The following is a 19,701-nucleotide window of genomic DNA, read 5'->3' on the forward strand; positions in this document are numbered from 1 at the left end:
GCAAAGGCCTTAAACAAGCAGTTTTTACACAGTGCTCACTTATAAAGTGCCCTGAAGTTAGCTGATGTGAACTTAAAGCCAATATGTATATGTGCGGTACCTTTGCGAACTTTGTCAATAGTGAACTTGTTGGCCTCATCCTTGATATCCTCAATGGTAGGGAGGTAGAGGTCACGAGGAATGCCGCCATTCTCCTCATACAGGAACTCCACCGTCTGTCTTGCAATGTCAACCATTCCTGTTAAAAAAAGTAAGATAGGCAACCAAGACATATGGTATCAAATGTATCCATGTGCAATTTATAATAACTACATTTATTTCAAAGCTTTGCTGAACATGAACAGAGGTAGGTATGTCATATGAGCAAAATAAAAGCTTGATGTCAACTTTCGGCAATTCATTTCAGGTCAAATTTAACTGTAGCACAATAGTAACTTCACTCTGGTCAATTTATCAAACTATTGACATATAATATTAACAATAGCTTTTTTAGCAATATCATATTTTTCGAGAAAATAGGAAGCATTCTAACAGTAGAAGTGTGATTCTTAAAGTGAAGTGTGTGTGCAAGTTAAATTGAAGGCTCATTTTTCATGATCACAATGTTGCATTCATCAAAATGTCCAATGATTCTTCATGACCAGTTTTTAAAACCTTTTAAATTCAGCTCTATTGACCAGTTAACTGGTTGATCAAATAGTGTTGGAAAATCTGGTAAAAGTGTTTTATATTGTGGCTATTTCACTATTTGTTATATTGGACTCTAGGGTATGCTTTAAATGACTTTCTTCACCTAGCTGCAAAGCTCCTTTGATTTGGTCCAGGCCGGACTTTCTCTCCGCTTCATTACGAAACCGCCTACGAATTGTAGGGAACACTTTGGTCTCCCATGCCTTTACAAGCAAGGCATAGTGGTCCTCCTAGAATCAAACACAAACACAAAATAAAAAATAAAGAATGGAAACTTTTTTAATGAATTTGGAGCTTTTCCCAAGAAGACCCCACTCACTCTTGGGACATCATCATCATCCTCGTCATCACTCTCATCATCTGCTATAGGAGGAGGATGAGGCTCAGGACCAGAGGTGACCAGGTTCTCAAAGCTCAGTTCAACTTTGTAGTGGCACGATAGGTCGCTGTTGTACTCTGTCCAACAGAGAAGGATAAACATAAAATGCAGGTTTAACAAATAATACAGTCACAGCGTCATTGGAGTGCTCCCCCAACCTGTATCTGGGGGACAGGTATGCGAACTCCTAAGACGTGAAGCAAAAGCATTCATTTTGGGAGAAGACTGAGTGAAGTTAATAAACCTACGTTGCTGGGCGACTGCCACGGCCGCGATCCGACAAGGAGGTCCATGAGAACCAGAGTCAGAGGTAACACTTGCGCCTGCATCATTATCACTGTCTGAGGCCATAGCAAAGGGGAGTGCCTCAAAATTTGCACTTATTTCCTCTGCGAGGTCGACACACAAGTCAGCCGCATTTCTGTGTGCTTGGCCTTCTGCGTATGCAAACGGCCTGCTTCCAAAGTTGGCACGGATCTTTGAGTTCTGCAAAACCAAGAAAAGACAAAGGGGGGGAGGGGTTATGTCTACTGAATCAACATTATGGTTGAAATCATAGCTTCAAAATATCAAAAGAAACTCACCTTTTTCTGAATGTGTACCAGGGGCCACATTCCGCCGGCTACATCCTCAAGGATGGGGCAGAGGCGCTGGCCGCAGTAAGTGAAGTAGACCCTGCCTTTAGGGGCCTGACCAGGGGGAGGAGGAGTGCCCTCAGAACGCTCCCACCCTATTCCGGCCACATCACCTGTATTAATACATAATAAAGGTTTAACTAAAGTCAAGCGGTAATGACATTGGTACAATATGCGGTAATTATATTCAACTCGAGTTGAGGAAGCAACATCTGCTTGCTAAATATATGATTTAAGGAGTTTAGTTAAAATCCTTTGCATACGTTGCTTTATGTATTTTTCAGATGACTTCTAACAAAAAGGGACTACAGCCCTTTTATGAAGAAAAAGTTATTTGTCCGCTCTCTCACCGGGAAGTAGAGCCACATCCAGCCTGACACTCTTCCACTGCAGCAGACTGGAGCCGTTATAATGCACTGCCCTACCATTACTGACACACACAAATACAAGGACAGACGGACAGACAGGAGACAGACAGAAGTAGGAGAAGGGAAAAAGAAGAATAGCAGTCAGCACTCATGTCAGAGAAAGAGTGGGAAGAAGATTTCAGTCAATATGTAGGCATACTTGTGAAACAGACACGTCCCAACAGGGTTGGTCCACGCTCCGTCCCTCTTCTCCGCCTCGGTGGCAAAACCAAAGGACACAATCGGGCCACTGTCCTCCTCAGAGTCTCCGTAGGAGACAATTTCAATCTCCCAGTAAAAGGACGGAGCCTGCGGGAGCAAAGACAAAAAGATGGAATACTGGACAGGCTGCAGTATCAGTGCATGCTATTATCCTACAACTGAAATAGATCGAGATGGCATATATCAATGCATGAGCCCACCTGAATCGGCACAGGGCAGGTGGCGTAGATGAAGGTGCCTCTGGGCAGGCCTCCTCCAGCACTTGGATCAGCCAAGAACGTGACAGAGGTCAGACGGGATGAGAACATGCAGGCACGAACTGGAGGGAACACTCTGGATGGGGACCAAGTGATCTCCTTGGGCTGATGAGACAACCGTATGAAAAAGAATGTGGAGAGAAGTCGGGAAGACAAATCATTTATCAAAATGTCTGTGAAAGTTGAGTTGAGGCTTACGGCAATACATTAATTTCATACTAAAATAGCTTGACCTTTGGCTGTGATGTCAAGAGATTTAAGAGGTTTCCCACTAACAGTTAATACTCTTTGATGGGTACAAGCTCAGTTAGTGTATATTTTGCTGCCGTTGTTGGTTATAGTGATAAAAATACAAAATTCACACCTGGCGTCTGTCTGTCTGCAGTGGGGGAGGAGGTGGCCGAGCACAGTCCCGGTACAGCATTCTGACTCTCTCACATTGAGCCTCGACCATGCCGAGACGCTCCCCTGTACGAGATGACGGAACTCGGTGAAAGATGCATTTCAGGACCAAACACACCGTATTGTAAATGAACATTTTATGGCGATCAAAATGATTCGTTAGCATGTATTCTCACCGGGGCTACATTCCTGGGCTACCAGGTTGAGAACCTCCACAGCAGCAGGACACTGCTGGATGAACTCCTCACAGAAGGAGCTATCCTCCAGGAGCTGCGCCATCACCAGACATGCCCTGAAAACCATTAAGAACATGGTCAATTTTTGTCCAATCTATGGTTTTGACGTGTAGCTGACCATAGATTTTTTAAATGAAATTAAAGCAATCGGAGAATAAAGTTTCCACATTTTCAAAACTTAAGATTAAACCATTGGAACAACGGAACTCAACCTTAAACAACGAGTTAAAACCATCGACAACTTAAAGAGGGTTTGAAGAAAGGCTGACTTTTAAAGGGTCCATCTACACAAATAACCACTAACCTGGTTCTGATTTCAGCCAACAATCGTACTGCAGCCATTACCGGGCTGGATCCATCTCCTGTAGCTGGTAGGGAAGTGTGAATCGAGAGACTGCCCTCCTGTGGCAGAAGCATGGACTGCACTGCCTGCACCACCTTTTCTGTGATTGAGAGCTTATAGAGAGGGAGAGCCTGTTGGGGAATGGAAGTGAGAGAGTTCTAAGTGAGATTGAAGCAGATATTTCCATTAAAAATGTCTATTCTGTTTAATGCTGAAACTTATACCTCAGATCTGGGTGTGCAGAGGCGAGATATCGGTACTGTCAGGATGTCTGAGGCTTGGCAAGCTCTCCTGTACTCGCAAGAAGGGAACTTCACAGTAGCGATGCCCTCCTGCTCATTGATGGACATAACTATGCCCACGCTGCCCAGAACTCCTTTACCCACAACCTACAGAAAAGAGGAATCAAGGGAAATACATCAGAATTGATTTTTTGGGGAGAAATGTTACAACATGTTAAATCATTATTTTTCCTGTGGTGAAACAACAGTGCGTTTACAGAGTTTCTCCCACTTACTTGGACTTCAGAGCCGATCTTGATAGTTTCTTTAAAGCCCCCAAGGGCACATAGAGCAGCAACAGCCTGTCTGCCAATGGCCTGCAGCTTAGCCAGTTTCCTGCCACTGCTGCTCCCATTCTCCAAAATACTCTCAGCATACTTCCCCAGCTGAGGAATAAACATCAGGGCCCTGGAGAGAACCTACCAAACACCCAAAGGCACAGAGAATTAGGTTCAGTTGAAACAGCATATTATATAACATTATTTTTTTTACAATCCTATATGTTATCAATTACCATTAATGAGCAGAAATATTGGGATCAAGTCCGACTAGTACCTCACCTTTTCAGCAGTGCTTGTCCAGATCTGAGCGGTGTTTGACTCGGGGGCAGTGAGCAGGCTGTGCAGCAGAGCAATAACCTCAGCAGCCATACTGTTGGCAACGTGGCCACTGATGAATGGCCTGACAGGGTCCGACCTGTTCAACACCAATGTAATGTAATGTTGGCCAGACAAAAATACACACACACACACACACACAAACGTTTAGTTGCAGAATAATCACTGCATATTTACCGATGCTTAGAACTGAATGGTGAGGAAATCATATAGACAGGTAATGCATTTTTGTTGACTTACCTGGCCAAATCTGCATTCCTGTCCCTACACACAGCCGTCTGAGCAGTTTTCTTCTTGTCACCAGTAGTGACGCCTCCAGCAACCTCCTGGGCTACAGTCTCTATAGGTGGACCAACACTCACTATCAGACCAGACTGAGCCCATTTGTTGGCCTTTCTCAGGGCAGCTGAGGCCTCTTCTGTGACCACTTCACAGCAGCCATTCTAGAAAGGGTGTAAAAAGGGCAGCAGAGGTAGGGATGATACTGGGAATACATTTACAAAAAAGGCTCATCTCATATTTTTAGTATACGCTGTTAAATTACGGGTCTTTTTTTTTCTTCCTCTTTTTAGAAAAACTAACCTTAGTCATGTCTCTGTCCATCTTTACCACCTTTTCCATGTTTGCTCCAGTTCCAAGCCGAAAAGGACGTCCCTCGGAGCTGCTGCATTTTGGAATGGACAGAAGAACGCTTATGTCATAGAAACACAGACCAAGCTTCCTAATGGGAAATGACAAAGACATATGGGGCATTATTACCTGAGAAGCGGTTGTAGGACCTCGTGAGACGACTGGTCCTCTCTCTTGTGGATGAAGATGGATAGCTTGCCATCGACCGCCTCGCCCTCCTCGCCAGCATCGTCAGACTTCAGAGCTCCTTTGGAGGTGGCGCGGGACAGACTGGTGTCCGGCTCAGAAGAGCAGGGGGAGAGGAGGGTCTGACAGCCTGGTAAAAACAGTAATATTGTAAATATTATTAATTTGTGTGAGAAAATAACGTCCTTATCATCCAGCATGTTTTAGCATTTCCATTTTTGTTTTACAATTTGCTACTGAGTGCACAGGGAGAGAGAAACCGACCTGGTACGACATAGTCTGCCAGCTTGGCTAGCAGCAAGGCAGCAATGCGCGAGGCAGGGTCACTTGCATCTTGATGCTCAGCATCTAGTGTGTTTGAGTAGCTCCACGAGGGCAGAGCCACGTTACCACAGTCCTCCACACTCATGAGAGGCAGGGCGGCTCGGCACAGCTGCAGGATGATAAGCACCAGCTTTGGTGAAGGTCTCTGATCAAGCAGCAGAGACAACAGCTTAGAAACACAAGCCGGTTGGCTCAGGATAGCTTTCCCTATGTGGCTCCTGGAGTACAAAACAAAAGGAACACACACACAAATAAATGAGGATATTCATACATGATACAAACAAACATCAAGAATACATGACAAAGTTTTACCTGGAAAGGTCATTGAGCAGACTGAGCACATCCTGTAAGGCATCATTGCCAGCTGCCTGATTACCACAGCACTCTGTGGCCCTGGCCAGGTGATTCGTCAGCAGGCTGGACACCTGCCGCGCCAGACCGGAGTGCACCGCGTCTGTAGACCCACCTTTAAAAAGAGAGAGAAAAAACAAAACATTAATGATTTCCCTTTTATTAAAACAAACTAGTAGCGCTGTAGTGTGCAATCATTTCTAGTGGCAGTGAAAAAAAAAAAAGGCTTTTTAATGTGCACTCATTGATCCAAACATAACTTACCTTCTACCTTCTCCCACTCGATGCAGCGGTTAGCGAGCACCTGAAAAGCAGCCCACGCCATAGTGGCCACCTTCTGCTTTTTGGTCTGCTTCTCATTTGAGCTGCATTCCCTCTGGCCACTTAAACTGCACAGGCTGTCCATTAGTTGGACCAGACCGCTCCTAACCAGGCACTGCTCTTCACTCCTGTGACGAGACGGATAACGAGTGTGAGCAATCTGAGGGTTTAGTAGAACAGACACAAAGCAAAAACAGAGACTTTGGAAGGTGAATCATCTTGCCTGGTGTAGGGGATTGTGCAAAGCAAGCCAATACTGTTGGCACAAGCAATGGGGTAGCGAGCACACAGTGACACTACAGAGGTCATTGTCTCCCCAAAGGCCTCCTGCACCTGCTCTACCATTCCACCACAGGTCAGCTCCTCAATCCTGCACAGAGGGCACACAAACAAATGTATATTTATATACACGTGTATAGGAACCAGACACAATCAAACATTGTTTGACAGCTCTATTAAATGCTTTATATATTGTACTAGGAATACTACATAGGATATTATTGTACTGTTAGTTAGTGTGTGTAGTGTTGGGTGGGATCTTATAGCCCCTCTTTTCCTTACCTTGGGCCACCTTGCAAGACCATAGTGACGGGCCCCACCAGGTGGGTGACGCCACCAACTCTGACAGCAGCAGTGAGCAACTCCCTCATATGAACAAGCGCCTGCTTCCGCGTGGTGCCACGTCTCCATCGCGTCTGTGCAGCAGACAGAAAACTGCTGCTCGATACCTACAGAAATAACCGCGAAGTGTATCAATGTCAGACCAGAATTCACTAAACTACTGTCAATAAAAAAAAAGAAGTTAACGATGACTCGATAGACTTACAGTCTGATCGGGAGTAGTTCCAATAAAGGCAAAGAGCTGCCCCAGCAGAACACTGTATGTGGGTTTGTCACGACTGTCTTCGATGGCCAGAGACTGCAGCAGGGTAAATGAGCTGCTGCGATGACTAGTCGGATGGTGTCTCCGCCTAAGGTTCAAAATAAATTCACCCAGAGTTGACTTACATGATTTTCAAACATGAATTTGATCCAACTAAAATGGAAAAAATACCTCTGGGGTGCGTGTGTAAACTCCAAGTCCTGGTTAGCAATCATCTCGAGGTCGGAGGGAGCCGACATGCTGCGCAGGAAGACTGGCTGCTTCACCATGGGGATCACTGTCTTAGCATCTGACACCGATTTAGAGGCTGGCACAAAAGGATTGTAGTTAAATTATATAAGAATCACTTTTTGTGTGCCATGACTGATGTCTAGGGGAAACTAAAGTGACAACCAGTGACAGAGGAAAACATTGATCCACAGAAAATAATATCCAAAAATGTATTAATGTCATACTGGATAAGTTAACTGTGCCCAAAAATATACAATCTGATGGATATTTCAATGGTGGGTGACGACAACATGCAACTTAAAGATCTGATTGAAGAACCAAACCTCTAATCCCATCCCTGCTAAACAACAGTTTGGTTAATAATAACAATTATATCGGCTAATTGTTAAAAAGATTGTGGGTACCTGGACCTGGTGTGCCAGCAGGTGTGGTGGTAAGGCTTCTGCAATGTGGAGCGATGGTGACATGGAGCAGCAGCTCAGTGCGGTTCATCAGACTCTTCACCAGTGCCTTAGTTTTGGCCAGTGAGGTGCTACTTCTGAGATGCATGGTGTTTACCTCTTGAAAGAACTTCTCCCTGCAATTACAGTCATGTAACGTTACTACACAATATGACCCACATTATTAGTGCAATGATCTTTTAATATTTTTTTTATTACTGGCCTCAATGCAAGGACGACATTTTCCAGATCACTAAAATTGAGCGGGACCTCCTTGAGCGAGCAAAGTAGTTCCAGCTCCTTCATTTTGTTCTGATAAAAAAAAAAAGAAGATATGAAACATATCAAAGCAAACTGCTGTGGAATGGAATAGTCTCCTGAGAAGTTGCTAATTGTGTGTAGCACAAGGTACCTCAAAGAAGTGGTAGTCGTGAAAGAAAGGAGTATTGTTCTCCAACTTTCCCTGCTGGGCCTCCTCCACCTCATTCTGCCACTTCTGTTCCAGTTCTCCAACACTCTGAAAGTAACACCGGAGATAATCAAACAGAGTAACAACTCTTTTAGTTTCTCCTCCGGTTTGTAGACTTATCTAAACTGAGTTTATCTCTTCAGCCTCATCTTTATTTTTAGATATACCTATTCACTCTCATTTCCCCAGGTTGTAAATCAATATAGTACAAATGATTCCAACATCTATCCAACAGCATCCTGGTGATTAAAGAGATCATAAAGGTAATGTAAACATGGCTTAGCTTCGCAACACCTTTCAGTTCCCCATTATTAACTTGGCCTGAGGCCAATAGGACACACTTTACTAGACTTTTAAACGGTAAAACTAAAAACACTCAAGATGGCAAATATGCATGGTGTGCACAGCTTGTATTTGACTACTAGCAACAAATGTAGCTTAGGCATATTTATTCATAAAAGCCTTACTCACCTGCAGCTGCCGCTCCATAGCGTTGATCTTCTTGAAGGTCTCCGCCATGATCTTACAGACCAGATCATACTCCTCTGCATGGTCCTCTCGGTACTGGTAGTTGACTAGCGACTGAAGGGCATCCACCAAGCTGAGGTGTTTTATGACACAGGATACTATGACCTCCTCTGTAACATCTGGCCGAATCACCTCCCTTTACAGAAAAAAATGGTTGAGTAAAAAACAAAAGCTTTAACTCAACTCAACTACACAAATACAAATTAAGCACCTGCGGATGTTTTGAATAGGCAGAGCAGCCATATCAACAGGGAAACAAATTATGACTATTCAAAACAGGCATCGGAATAGAATAATTTATTTTATGAACAAGAAACTTTTACTTTAAGGCAGAATTAGTGATCTGAATTACAAAGGACTTTAAAAGGAGATTTTATCCTGTGTAAAACAGTATTTTCTGTTGGCATGGATCTGTAGACTAGATACAATTGCCCAGTTTTAGAAAGTGTTACTTCACTTGTCTCTCGTACTTCAGCCTGGATTTGTAAAAGCACTTCATCATTTTACCAATGTTTTTACACTGTGTTTTTCTATTAACCACAATGATGCTACATGAATAAACCGGGACAGCACGACCTCTTACTTGATGCTGGGACGGAATTGTGGCCGAGCCCTTCCAGAAACCTCTCGTAGCCTGCCCATGATGCCCGGAGGGAGGCGGATACGAGGCAAGTCAAAGTAGGTCCCCGGCATGAGGCCTGGGGGTGGGATGAGCACATCAGAGGGGTACGTGAACTCTCGATCCTCCTCGATAGTGAGTGGCAGAGGGGAAGGGCTTGGTGTGAGAGCGGGAGAGATTGCGCCATTCGCTTCCACCTGCCACTGACACCTAACGACAAAAAGAAAGGTCATCAGTCTTTTTCGGTGTTAGACAGAAGAATCTGTACTGATTGTGGTTATTTGTATGCACCAATCGCCAAGCCCCTTGGGTGTGCAAACATGACCTTTCGGGATTCTTGCACACTACTATACTTATCACATTGGCAATCAATACCACTTGGAGGCTTTTTTTTCTCCATTTAACAGTGTCACCTTTGCAGCAGCTTTGAGCAGAGCAGAACCTGGCAGGCTTCCTCCTCTCTGGTCACCTCTGGTCCGTTGTACAGAATTCGGAGCATTGAGCAAGCCAGCACTGACAGGCCCAGGGCAAGGTCGGCCAGGAAGGGGAGACCTCCAGAGACATCCTCGGATGACTCCTGAAGGAGATAACAAATAGTATCTTCAGAGGTAGTGGAGTTCAGCACTGACAGCTGGTTATTTTTTAAAACAACAATATCACTCAGCGTGGTTACATGGATTCGAATAACTGGCTTAGTCGGACTGAAACCGAATAATCCGTTTCATGTAAACACCTTTGTCTGACTATGTGCGGTCTGACTACGATCCGACTAACACCCCTGGATAACTCGATCCGATCCAGTTGATAGTTCGACTATTGCGGCATGTAACGGTGAATCGCATAAGGAACTGTACTTTGCGTCTTTGCGCATGCTTGAGATCCCGACGGCGTCTTCTCTCCGTTATCAAATCAGCCAATAGCGCCATTCGCATTCGCTGTACTCCTATTAACATCATGCAAAAATAGTAGTGGGATGTAGCTTCACCTTGCTCCCCGTTCGCCATCTTTCTCGAAATGTTGATGTTGTTGTTGTTGATAGTGGTGAAGAGGTCAAGCGGAAATGGCTGTATCACTAGTATAACTAGTTGTAATGAAAACAGCGCCACCTATCGTATCGGATATGACATGCTTTCGGCCAATGATTCGATTTGTTCACTGCCATGTATATTGGGATAATAGCACTTGCCCCGAAAAGATAGCATAGTCCGACTAAGCAAAGATTCGAATTATACCATCATGTAAACACACTGACAGACGTTCGAGGCCAGTCACACGTTTTACCTGAGCTCTGACCGTGCAGGAGAATCCCCACATGGCTTTATCGGGAGTGTTGTGTTCCCGTCCGCTCCTCATCTCAAAGGAGAACGTCACTGTGTCTCCTTCAACCTAAAACAGAACACAGACAACATGTAGCGCTTTAATACTGCCTTGTGTGTTCAGGGTGTATGTTTGTGCAAAACAGCTGCTTTTACCTTGACAAGGTCCTTGGGCCATCCTGTCCCCAAAACACTGCGGCTGCCATAACCAAGAGTGTTCCCCCCGTACTCTGTTACTTTACGGCTGTTGGTGTTGGGACCAGCATAGATAACCAACTAAAATATCGGAGAATACGTTTAGTCCAAAATATCCATCAAATTGCACACAATGTAGGTAAGAGTTACCGGGGATGAAGGCCAGTGTATCGTGAGAGTCTCTACCTTGTCGTAGTCGTACTGTGAGGAACAGCGAGAATCAAAACGAAGGTACAGACAGCGGGCCCCTGGGATGTGCACCGTCTCTTTGAACTTGTAATTGTCCCTCACAGGGTGCACCGTCTCTACCGTCTTCCCAGCAGCCCATGGGGCAGGGATCTTCAGCCCAGTCAGGAAACCGGGCTCTTCCCGTTCGTCAAGAATTCTTATATCAAGGGATTACAAGTAAATGTGTGCTTTAGTGAGAGATGCCACTTACATTAACCTTAAGCTCTTCTATGATAATTTCTTCATTAAAATACTGAATTGTGCAAGTGATCCAATACATAATTAGGTTCAATTCAATTCAATTTAAGAATTAGCTGTGAACATTCTCATAGTCGACCTTCAGAAAACGTACTTATCCTCAGCAGCGCATGCCTTTGCCCCCAGCCCAAGAGAGCCCCCCATAGGTGGAGGCTCTTCAGTGAACAGTGGCGACTGAGTCTTTAGTACCAAGGCAGTCTGAAAAGAAAGAAATACTTGAATGACGACTACTTTTTCTACTCAAGAATCTTTCATTTAAAGCATGAATTGCCGAATTGCCTTTTGTACTGGCAAGACCCCCCCACCTGGCTGGTGTAGAGGACCAGCTGCACCAACTGGGGCATGAGAGCGTCAGCGAGTGTGAGCGTCTGCAGGTTTGGGTGCATCAGAGAGGTGAGCAACACGGGCAGCAGGTGCCCAAGCATGGTAGCCTTGGTTACCTGCTCCAGGCCTTTCAACCTGAACAAGAGAGAAGGCACATATTTAATGTCAGGGTGATGCATGCAAAGATTATTTCTCACTCCCTCTTTTTTTTGTAAATTGAGCAAAATTTTGCATCACAATGAAATTGAAGCGCATATGTCTGGTTGTATTTTTTGCTTATGCAAAATAATAAAAAAAAGCAGTAGATAATAAGATTGTATCCAGCAGCTACTTTTGCAGGGGTTACCAGCAACAGGAATTTTGAAAAAAAGTTGCAGTTAAAAAGTTACCTGGTTTCTCTGTCAACAATCTCACTGTTTATGAGAGCGGTGGTCACCTGCTGAAGGGTCTCCAGCACTTCATCACATCCTACCAAGATCTTGGTTGCGAGGGATAGGATGCTGCATTGCAGCTCCTAGGGAAACCACACACAATTTGCCCAGACTTACATAACACTGCTTTCAAGATTTTCAATGATCATGATGCGATACAGAAGTTATACAGAGACAAATGCTTTACTTTGATGTCTGCATTTAAAAAAACCTGAGCTGAAAGAGTCCATGAATATAATCATAACCATTATTAGTGATAAAAAGAAGAAAACCAAAACGTCCCTAATGACTATGCAGCGTAGTAAAAGAACATTCTTCTCCCGCTTGCCTCGTTTGGTGGGTTGGGTCTCTCATTGACACACAACAGACTCCACGTGCACAGAGGTAGGGGTATTAAAGGGGGTGTTTACCTGTACCTTCATTGTTTCCCCTTGTATGGAGTTGTCACTGTCGTCGCTATCGTCCGGACGGATAAGGATGGTGTTACTGAGGAGGTGGTTCTGAACCGCCATGAGGTAGCGGAGACAAGGCGAGACCACCTAGAGAGGGAAAAACCACTACTAGTTTGTACGAGTGCAATATCACAAAACACGGGGTCGTAATCACCACAGATGGCATTTCGTTCCGCTGAACTGATCTGTCTTACTGGTACTGTGGAAAGCAGCTTCTGGAAGTCGTCTCGGGCGACAGTCTGACATTTGGTAATGACGAGGCAGGATTCCCGGACTACAGTCTTGAGGATGCAGTGCAGCAGCTCATCATTTAATCTGAGAGGGAGAGATTTCTTGTTATTCACAACTACAGGGAGTCAACTTGTGTTTTTAAGCTCTGATATGACATCTGCACCGTTATTAAAAGGGCATTGGAAATGCTATTGTACTATATGGTAACAGAACAGCCTCTTACCTGTAGTAGTCCTCTTCTTCACTACCAAATCTATTCTTCTGCAGTTGGTCTGCCAAGTTCGTAAGGATGACATCACGAAGTTGAGAGAGCCCACTGTTCCTTTCACCTGAGTGTCACATAAAAAAAAAAAACATTTTAGATTAATTTCCCACAGTCTAAATGGAAGACATGTCAAAATGTGTCTTTACGGTCATAGTCACCCTCGGTTAAAACCAGTTTCAGCAGTTTGTTGAGTTCAGCCTCCCCCTGATATAAAGTGTTTAGGCCTGAACTACAGAGACAGACAGGAAGTAAACAAAGAAAACGTGTGAATACCAGTATGATCATTAATTATGCTAAACTATTATTATTACTGTGCATATCCATTACACACATCCATTCCAAATACCATCTATATATTCCATACATCTATGTATGTGGAACTTCTGACTTACCTGATGGCCAGGCACACTTCTTTCTGAATCTCTGCTCCTATCTGATCCATTGGAGCCATGAGTAGCTGCCACAGGAGTAGGCCTGAACGACGCACACTCTCCCTATTCTGCTCTGACTGAGGATTGAAAAACTTAAAGACCACCTGGACATAATAGAGAAAACAAAAAAAACACACATCAAAAACACAAAAAATGGCCGAGTACTTCTAAGCAAAACTGTCCACAGGTAAACAGCGGACTGACCTGGAACACAACCAGGATGCAGCGGATGATGCATGTATCTCCATTGACCATGGCCTTCTCCATGATGTCACAGATGCAGCTGAAGTGACGTGCCTCAATGGGATGTTGTTTACCCAGTAGGGCCCCCAGGGGCAAGGTGTTGCTGCTAGCCGCCAGCAGGTTGAGCTGATGGATGCACATGGCACCGACATGATGAAGCAGCTGGTTGATCACCTCACCAGTGGCCACAGTTTCCTCTGTGAAAGGACAAGATGTGCATATGTTCACATTTCTGAGTTGAACTGATGCAAAGAGCAGGTGGATGTTTCTAGGCAGCATTTATCTACCTTTGGGTTCCTGGATGACATGGCTGACACCGAGCCTATGGCACAGATGATGAAAGGCTTGGTTCCCAGGATTGCACCATTGATCGATGTAATCACTGGAGCAGGTCCAGATCAAGTTGTTCAGTGCGTCATAACAAGCTCCTAAGAAGCCAAGCATTGCAGGATGATAACGTCACTTAAAGGGCCACTGCATTGTGCGAGTATCCTCTGTGTGCTTGACACATACGAGTAGAAAGTAACAGAAAACTCACCAAGCCCAGCCACCTGGGCTCCTCTTCCTAAAGAACTGCCAGGCGCATCAATGAGGTCTGCACGGCTGCTGAACTGACCGTCAGCCAGGTTAAAAACCAAGCTGGAAGCCAATACTGACCAGAAAGGAAAAGTTACTAGTTAATTGTATAGTACAAATTATTGGGCGGTTCTTTTTTAAAACATAACTTTTCATTGATTATTCAAAATCACAAATAATGCAGTTAATATATTTACCACAGTTTGTGAAAATCTCAATTGAAATGTGGTGTTCTCTTATTTTGTACAGACAAAGAGCGATGAGTTCTTTGTTTATTTGATATTGCAGCCGAAAAATCAAAAGTGTCCCCCCCATTAAGAAAGATGCTGTATGCATAAACATTAAGTGCACAGCAAATTTAAGTTAATTTATTAAGCTAAGTTATGTGTGTATTTCACATACAACTGAACACTGAGGGTTTCCAAATGCCTGTGTGTGCGCTCTTACTTTTGAGAGAGGACAGGCTGCTGGTCCCTCCAAATAGAGAGCGTGTGGCAGAGCTCCCAGATACACCAGGAGGTGAGACCAGCATCACTAGATAGGTTCCACACACGTACATAGGGGTTTTTCTCAGGGTCTTTAGAGGGAGTCCACAGCTAGTGTTCACAGCTATGAAAGAGTTAAACAGAAAAGTGTCAGCAGAGAGTATTTCAATCCACATGCATTGCACGTTGCTGCAAATAGTTTTTTTTTTATAAAGTTGTGCTGATGAATTACCAGACTGCTCCTCTTTGACAGTGTTGGTGATCGCGGAGCCTGTGAGAGCAGCCAATGTGGCAGAATGGGAGGCCCGGAAGCGTGACATTCGACTTAAGAGAAGCTCATTCAAGCACTTTGAAGACTCGCCTTCCTTGCGAGTCAGAATAACTCTCTCCTGCAACATGTCTGCCACACACAACCCCGTCTGTGTCTGCACCATGGACATGGGGGAAGAGAAAACATCACGGATGAACCTAAAACAAAACCTGACACCTCTGTATATGTGGCAGGGCAAATACTACTCACAGACAGACGAAAGACATCCATGAACACGGAGTGGCCTTTCTGTGTCTTCTCATTGAGACTGGCTGGGGACCAGACCCAGTACAGGTAGGTCCCATCTGAGCAGAGGTGCAGCGTGGTCATGCTGCTGCCCACAGGGAAGTGGTGGGCTGGCATGGGCACAATCTGGCACACCTGAAAATCCCAGTGAATAAGAATCTTAACTATGGCTCTGCTTGTCATTTCAACAAAGATGTTTGAATTTTAAATCCAGCATATCATCATCTCATTTATTTGCATTACGGCTTTATTGCATCCTGAATAGAGAGGGATGCTGCCTGCTTGTGGTCCTACAGTGTACAGTACCTGCAGGGTGAAGGGGTCAATGACCTGGCACAGCTGATGAGGCTTGGCATCAAAAGAGGAGGGACGGTGGAGGAGGCGACCGCTGCAGAACACCACCCAGCCGGGCTCCAACTCTTCATTTCGACAGTACACGAAACCCCTGCACAAACACAATAATTATATTCATGTACACTGTAAGTCGCTTTGGATAAAAAGCGGCAGTGAAAATATTTTCCAACTGTCTCAAGCCTCTTGTTTACCCTATTCAGGACTGACAATGACAATTAGTTAAGAGCATGTTATTCAAGAAATGAGCTGGCCAGCTAGTTCACAGCTGGTCTACAAAAATGTTAGCATGGAATTGCTAAGAATTAGTAGTCTTAATGAGATGATTTCTTTTCAAATATGTGTTCACAGTTGTCGTCTCTGTGAGGAATCAAATATATTTCTAGCAGAAAATTAACAAACTCACGCGTCTGGCAAATGATTTCTGAAAATTTTAAAAATAACTTAAGAGGGAGAAAAGGGCAAAGCCCCTTTGCCCTTTTTAAAAATCCATAACAGACAGTCAGGCAGGATGTATTGCAGATATCTGCTTTACAATGTACAGGAAATAACAACAAAGGGATGCGTAAAGTGATATTTCTAGTGTTCCCCCTCTCTTTCTGCCTTTCCTTCTCGCTATTCTCAGGATGCCGCTAAAGAGGAGCCACTTTACCTCAGTGTCCCATGTAAACCGGAGCCCAGCTTGCTTAGTGCCCTCCCGGAGGAGTTGGTTGTGTACAGGTAGAGCCCGTCCGTGGCTAGACAGCGCCCAAGGTCGGTGTCTGCAAGACACGGGGGAAAAAACAAAAAGGATTCAATAATAGGATAGCGACAGACAGATGACAGAATCTACATCTCTACATTTATAAATGTATATACTTTTGATACAGAAGTTCTAAGAAGGGATTTCAACCTTTATTCTCGACTCCTGCAGCAGAATTATCAGGTGTAGGCAGCATGTCCTCAAAACCCCAGGACACACTGTGTTTTCCTCCCAGAAGGCAGGATGGAGAGCCTGGGCCTCCTTCCAGGAGCAAAAGTCTGAAGCAGGAGACACACGGGATGGTTAAACACCAGGAAAGTTACTTATATTTACCGTTCAAATGAACCAAACCGCTGCTTTCACCTGTATAGGACATCGGACACGGGGAGCTGGCCCAGGTCACTTTGTTTCTGCAGCAGGTGCACCGTGTGGATGAAGGTCTTCAGAGATCCCCTAGAGAAAATGTTTAATGGATTAGTTAGAAGGCCTCATTGTGAACTAAATGTGAAGCAATACTGGAACTGTAAGTGGATACTCCATTGCATTTTGGAGGGAAATCAATGTAATGTGCTGGGGAATTAAAATGCAATGTTTTTTTTATATCAATGAAAAAGACTTTTTCTATTAGAATCCAGCAGAGAGATTATTTTGCCCTTCGTCCCTCACAGAGAGTCATGAGCAACCGGCTTTACTAAGTCTGTGCATTCTTCATTTACTGCTTCGCCTCATAACAGACTGAACTATTAACTGTACACATCCAAGTAATTCTAGATAAAAGGAGAGGATCAATATAAGAATAGTTCTGCTGAAATGCTATCCGGCAGCTGTAAAAAATCTGCTTTACAGAGAATGGAGGGATAGCTAACAACAATATTATATTAATTAATAAAATATACTGTATATGTAGGGCTTAAATAACTGTTAGTGCAAACAACCTAATATGCGACCAAACTTGTGGTAAAAGGGAAGCGAAAAGATGTAAGAATATCAATGTGTTTCACCAACATGTCACAGTGTTACTGGTGGGAAGGGAAAAGTACATTTGATTCTCTGATGTGTGTTTGACAGGCAGAAGACACATGAATCATTCAACATGATCTGCTTCTCCGACTGTAAATATCTTATCAACAACTGATGTCAGCGCACGTTGCTACGCGGCCTTTTTCACCTAGTTCACCTTCTCACAATGAGAATTGTATAGCCAACCCCATCAGAGGTGAGGGGTAGCCAAGCCTATAGCTCTTTAATTGGCACCTACAGTGTGTGAAAAGCGCTGGATGATTCCCCTCAACAAAGAGCCCTCAGCTCGAACAGAGGCTGAACAAAGAGGAGAGCGTTCTGGTTTTGACATGTCAAGATCAGTTGTTGCCAGCAGAAGTCAGAGTTCAAGCGCGAATGCATGGAAACAAGCACATTCCGCTCTTTTGCAGGCAGGCGACCGACGGACAAAACAAACATTGCCATGACAGAGCTGACACTGAGGCCACATATTTAGGTAGAAATATAAATATCAAATCAACAAACCCCATTTACCATCTCAGTGTGAAATAAAGTTTTTACTGGCAATATTTAGCAGCAAGAATTGTTAATGTGCCCAAAGGTCACAGGGCTCAGAAGGATGACTCGACCAAATTGTGGCACAGGTGATCAGACAGAAATTTGGTAAACAAATTGTCACTAGTAGTTGGGATCATCAAAATTGTGTGTTCATCAGAAGAACAGCCCCTTTCAAATTGCAACAGCAAGTTAATGGGTAAGAATTACAAGTTTTGATACTGACATTGAAGCAGTTGAAACGATGTTAAGGAATGTGGCAAATAAATAGTCTGAAGCCATGTAGACCAGCTGCTCTAATCCAACAAAAAAAAAGGATCCGTATTGGCAAATATGGATCATTACTAATCAGTAATTAGTATCATCGACAGAGAAAATGATCAAGGATGTCTAAAAGTCCAATCTTGGATTTGTACTCCGTGAAACAATCTGAAACAAACGTTTTCCGATCCGTTTCACCACTAAACTTGATCTTAATATTTGTTACATGTGTATGAAGTAAAAACAGCCATTCTGAGAGGTGTTCGGCTACGCTTAACTGAATCCTGTTGGTTGAATGCAGAGTCTACAACAACCAACAGAGGGTTCCTTGGAAGTATGAAGGAGCAAGGAGTAAATGCTCGGCCTCACCTGGCACACGCGAGAGCCACCAGTGCGGCGGCAGCGTTTTCCCTCTGCCTGTGGGTGTGGAGGATCTGCGTCGGAGCCGGCCCCTGTGGTTGGCCTGAGTCCTTGTCGCCATCTTCCAGCCAAGAGCAGAGCAGCCCCTCAAGGCCGTTGAGGCAGTCGGCCGGCTCTTTGCTGAGGCTGAGCGGCTGGCAGTCGCGGAGGCAGGCCAGCAGGACTTCGGCGGTGACGCCGCACAGCGCCGGGTCGCTGCGTGTCTGGGACTGCAACAGGGGAAAGACCAGCAGCAGGCCCACGCGGGACGTGAAGGGCGCCTGCTCAGGCTGCTGAAGCAGACCTTGCCTTTTGAGCAAGGTCAAAGTCTCCTCGTCGGCCCCTCCGGTCCCCTCTCGCTCCTGCTGCTCCTCCAGGGCCAGCTGCCGCTGCGCCCCCCACAGCCCGCGCAGAGCATTGAGACGGTACTCCAGCAGGCGTGCGTACGCGTTGCTCTGGTTCCCGCAGACAGCACGCAGACGCTCAGCGAGCTCTGCGGGATTCTTTGTCTCAAATGTTAGAATCTGGAGGAGAGGGAAAGATAGCAAGGACAAAAAGAAGGGGGGGAAAAAACGACAACGGGTAGGGATGGTCCACCATCAGATTAGAAAAAAACATGCTCGTCGACATGGTATATAGGCAATATGCAGTCAATTATTTTCTAGAAACAAATTTGATCTTCCATGGCTAGGATCCATCGGTAGAACTTTGAGTGTTTCCACGGTTAAACTATGAATCACCTGCACGAACCTCTACAGTTCCGCACACTGAAATAATGTTCAGAGATAGCAAAACACATTTGGGATATCCCATCACCCCATCCCATGAAACAATGTGCCTCATGTGCACTTAGGCAGCACTTCAGCTATTGATTACACTCTGCGGCCAAAGCATCACGGACTAGAAAAAAAATCCATTATACCATTTAGAAGGCACAATCTGTATTGACTGA

The 19,701-nt window shown here is 44.7% G+C and overlaps 1 protein-coding gene across 2 annotated transcripts in view; it reads right to left on the reverse strand.

Annotated features, from left to right (window-relative positions):
* The window catches only part of hectd4 (HECT domain E3 ubiquitin protein ligase 4), a 33,418-nt gene that overhangs the window by 10,514 nt on the left and 3,203 nt on the right, over nt 1-19,701 (reverse strand). The window contains exons 2-53 of one of the 2 annotated variants that reach the window (XM_078086851.1): nt 18,720-19,273; nt 16,899-16,988; nt 16,686-16,813; nt 16,446-16,554; nt 15,749-15,887; nt 15,407-15,577; nt 15,119-15,311; nt 14,849-15,010; nt 14,364-14,477; nt 14,113-14,253; nt 13,787-14,022; nt 13,544-13,686; nt 13,310-13,380; nt 13,110-13,215; nt 12,850-12,970; nt 12,620-12,742; nt 12,162-12,286; nt 11,754-11,907; nt 11,543-11,646; nt 11,149-11,347; nt 10,924-11,043; nt 10,733-10,837; nt 9,865-10,028; nt 9,416-9,661; nt 8,776-8,968; nt 8,248-8,352; nt 8,059-8,147; nt 7,800-7,972; nt 7,336-7,471; nt 7,108-7,252; nt 6,843-7,009; nt 6,505-6,651; nt 6,225-6,409; nt 5,922-6,075; nt 5,550-5,827; nt 5,229-5,415; nt 5,052-5,133; nt 4,710-4,912; nt 4,413-4,548; nt 4,089-4,271; nt 3,796-3,960; nt 3,533-3,702; nt 3,169-3,284; nt 2,955-3,058; nt 2,534-2,695; nt 2,272-2,420; nt 2,055-2,134; nt 1,654-1,817; nt 1,318-1,555; nt 1,010-1,146; nt 794-920; nt 101-238 (exon numbers count right to left, since the gene is read on the reverse strand). In XM_078086851.1, the coding sequence (XP_077942977.1) occupies nt 101-238; nt 794-920; nt 1,010-1,146; nt 1,318-1,555; nt 1,654-1,817; nt 2,055-2,134; nt 2,272-2,420; nt 2,534-2,695; nt 2,955-3,058; nt 3,169-3,284; nt 3,533-3,702; nt 3,796-3,960; nt 4,089-4,271; nt 4,413-4,548; nt 4,710-4,912; nt 5,052-5,133; nt 5,229-5,415; nt 5,550-5,827; nt 5,922-6,075; nt 6,225-6,409; nt 6,505-6,651; nt 6,843-7,009; nt 7,108-7,252; nt 7,336-7,471; nt 7,800-7,972; nt 8,059-8,147; nt 8,248-8,352; nt 8,776-8,968; nt 9,416-9,661; nt 9,865-10,028; nt 10,733-10,837; nt 10,924-11,043; nt 11,149-11,347; nt 11,543-11,646; nt 11,754-11,907; nt 12,162-12,286; nt 12,620-12,742; nt 12,850-12,970; nt 13,110-13,215; nt 13,310-13,380; nt 13,544-13,686; nt 13,787-14,022; nt 14,113-14,253; nt 14,364-14,477; nt 14,849-15,010; nt 15,119-15,311; nt 15,407-15,577; nt 15,749-15,887; nt 16,446-16,554; nt 16,686-16,813; nt 16,899-16,988; nt 18,720-19,273 (8,131 nt within the window). Of the gene's footprint in view, nt 1-100; nt 239-793; nt 921-1,009; nt 1,147-1,317; nt 1,556-1,653; nt 1,818-2,054; nt 2,135-2,271; nt 2,421-2,533; nt 2,696-2,954; nt 3,059-3,168; nt 3,285-3,532; nt 3,703-3,795; nt 3,961-4,088; nt 4,272-4,412; nt 4,549-4,709; nt 4,913-5,051; nt 5,134-5,228; nt 5,416-5,549; nt 5,828-5,921; nt 6,076-6,224; nt 6,410-6,504; nt 6,652-6,842; nt 7,010-7,107; nt 7,253-7,335; nt 7,472-7,799; nt 7,973-8,058; nt 8,148-8,247; nt 8,353-8,775; nt 8,969-9,415; nt 9,662-9,864; nt 10,029-10,732; nt 10,838-10,923; nt 11,044-11,148; nt 11,348-11,542; nt 11,647-11,753; nt 11,908-12,161; nt 12,287-12,613; nt 12,743-12,849; nt 12,971-13,109; nt 13,216-13,309; nt 13,381-13,543; nt 13,687-13,786; nt 14,023-14,112; nt 14,254-14,363; nt 14,478-14,848; nt 15,011-15,118; nt 15,312-15,406; nt 15,578-15,748; nt 15,888-16,445; nt 16,555-16,685; nt 16,814-16,898; nt 16,989-18,719; nt 19,274-19,701 lie in introns of both variants that reach the window. The other variant, XM_040194898.2, reaches the window with a different exon arrangement.

This window comes from Gasterosteus aculeatus, chromosome 13 (assembly GCF_964276395.1).
Source record: "Gasterosteus aculeatus chromosome 13, fGasAcu3.hap1.1, whole genome shotgun sequence".
Taxonomy (NCBI): Eukaryota; Metazoa; Chordata; class Actinopteri; order Perciformes; family Gasterosteidae; genus Gasterosteus; species Gasterosteus aculeatus.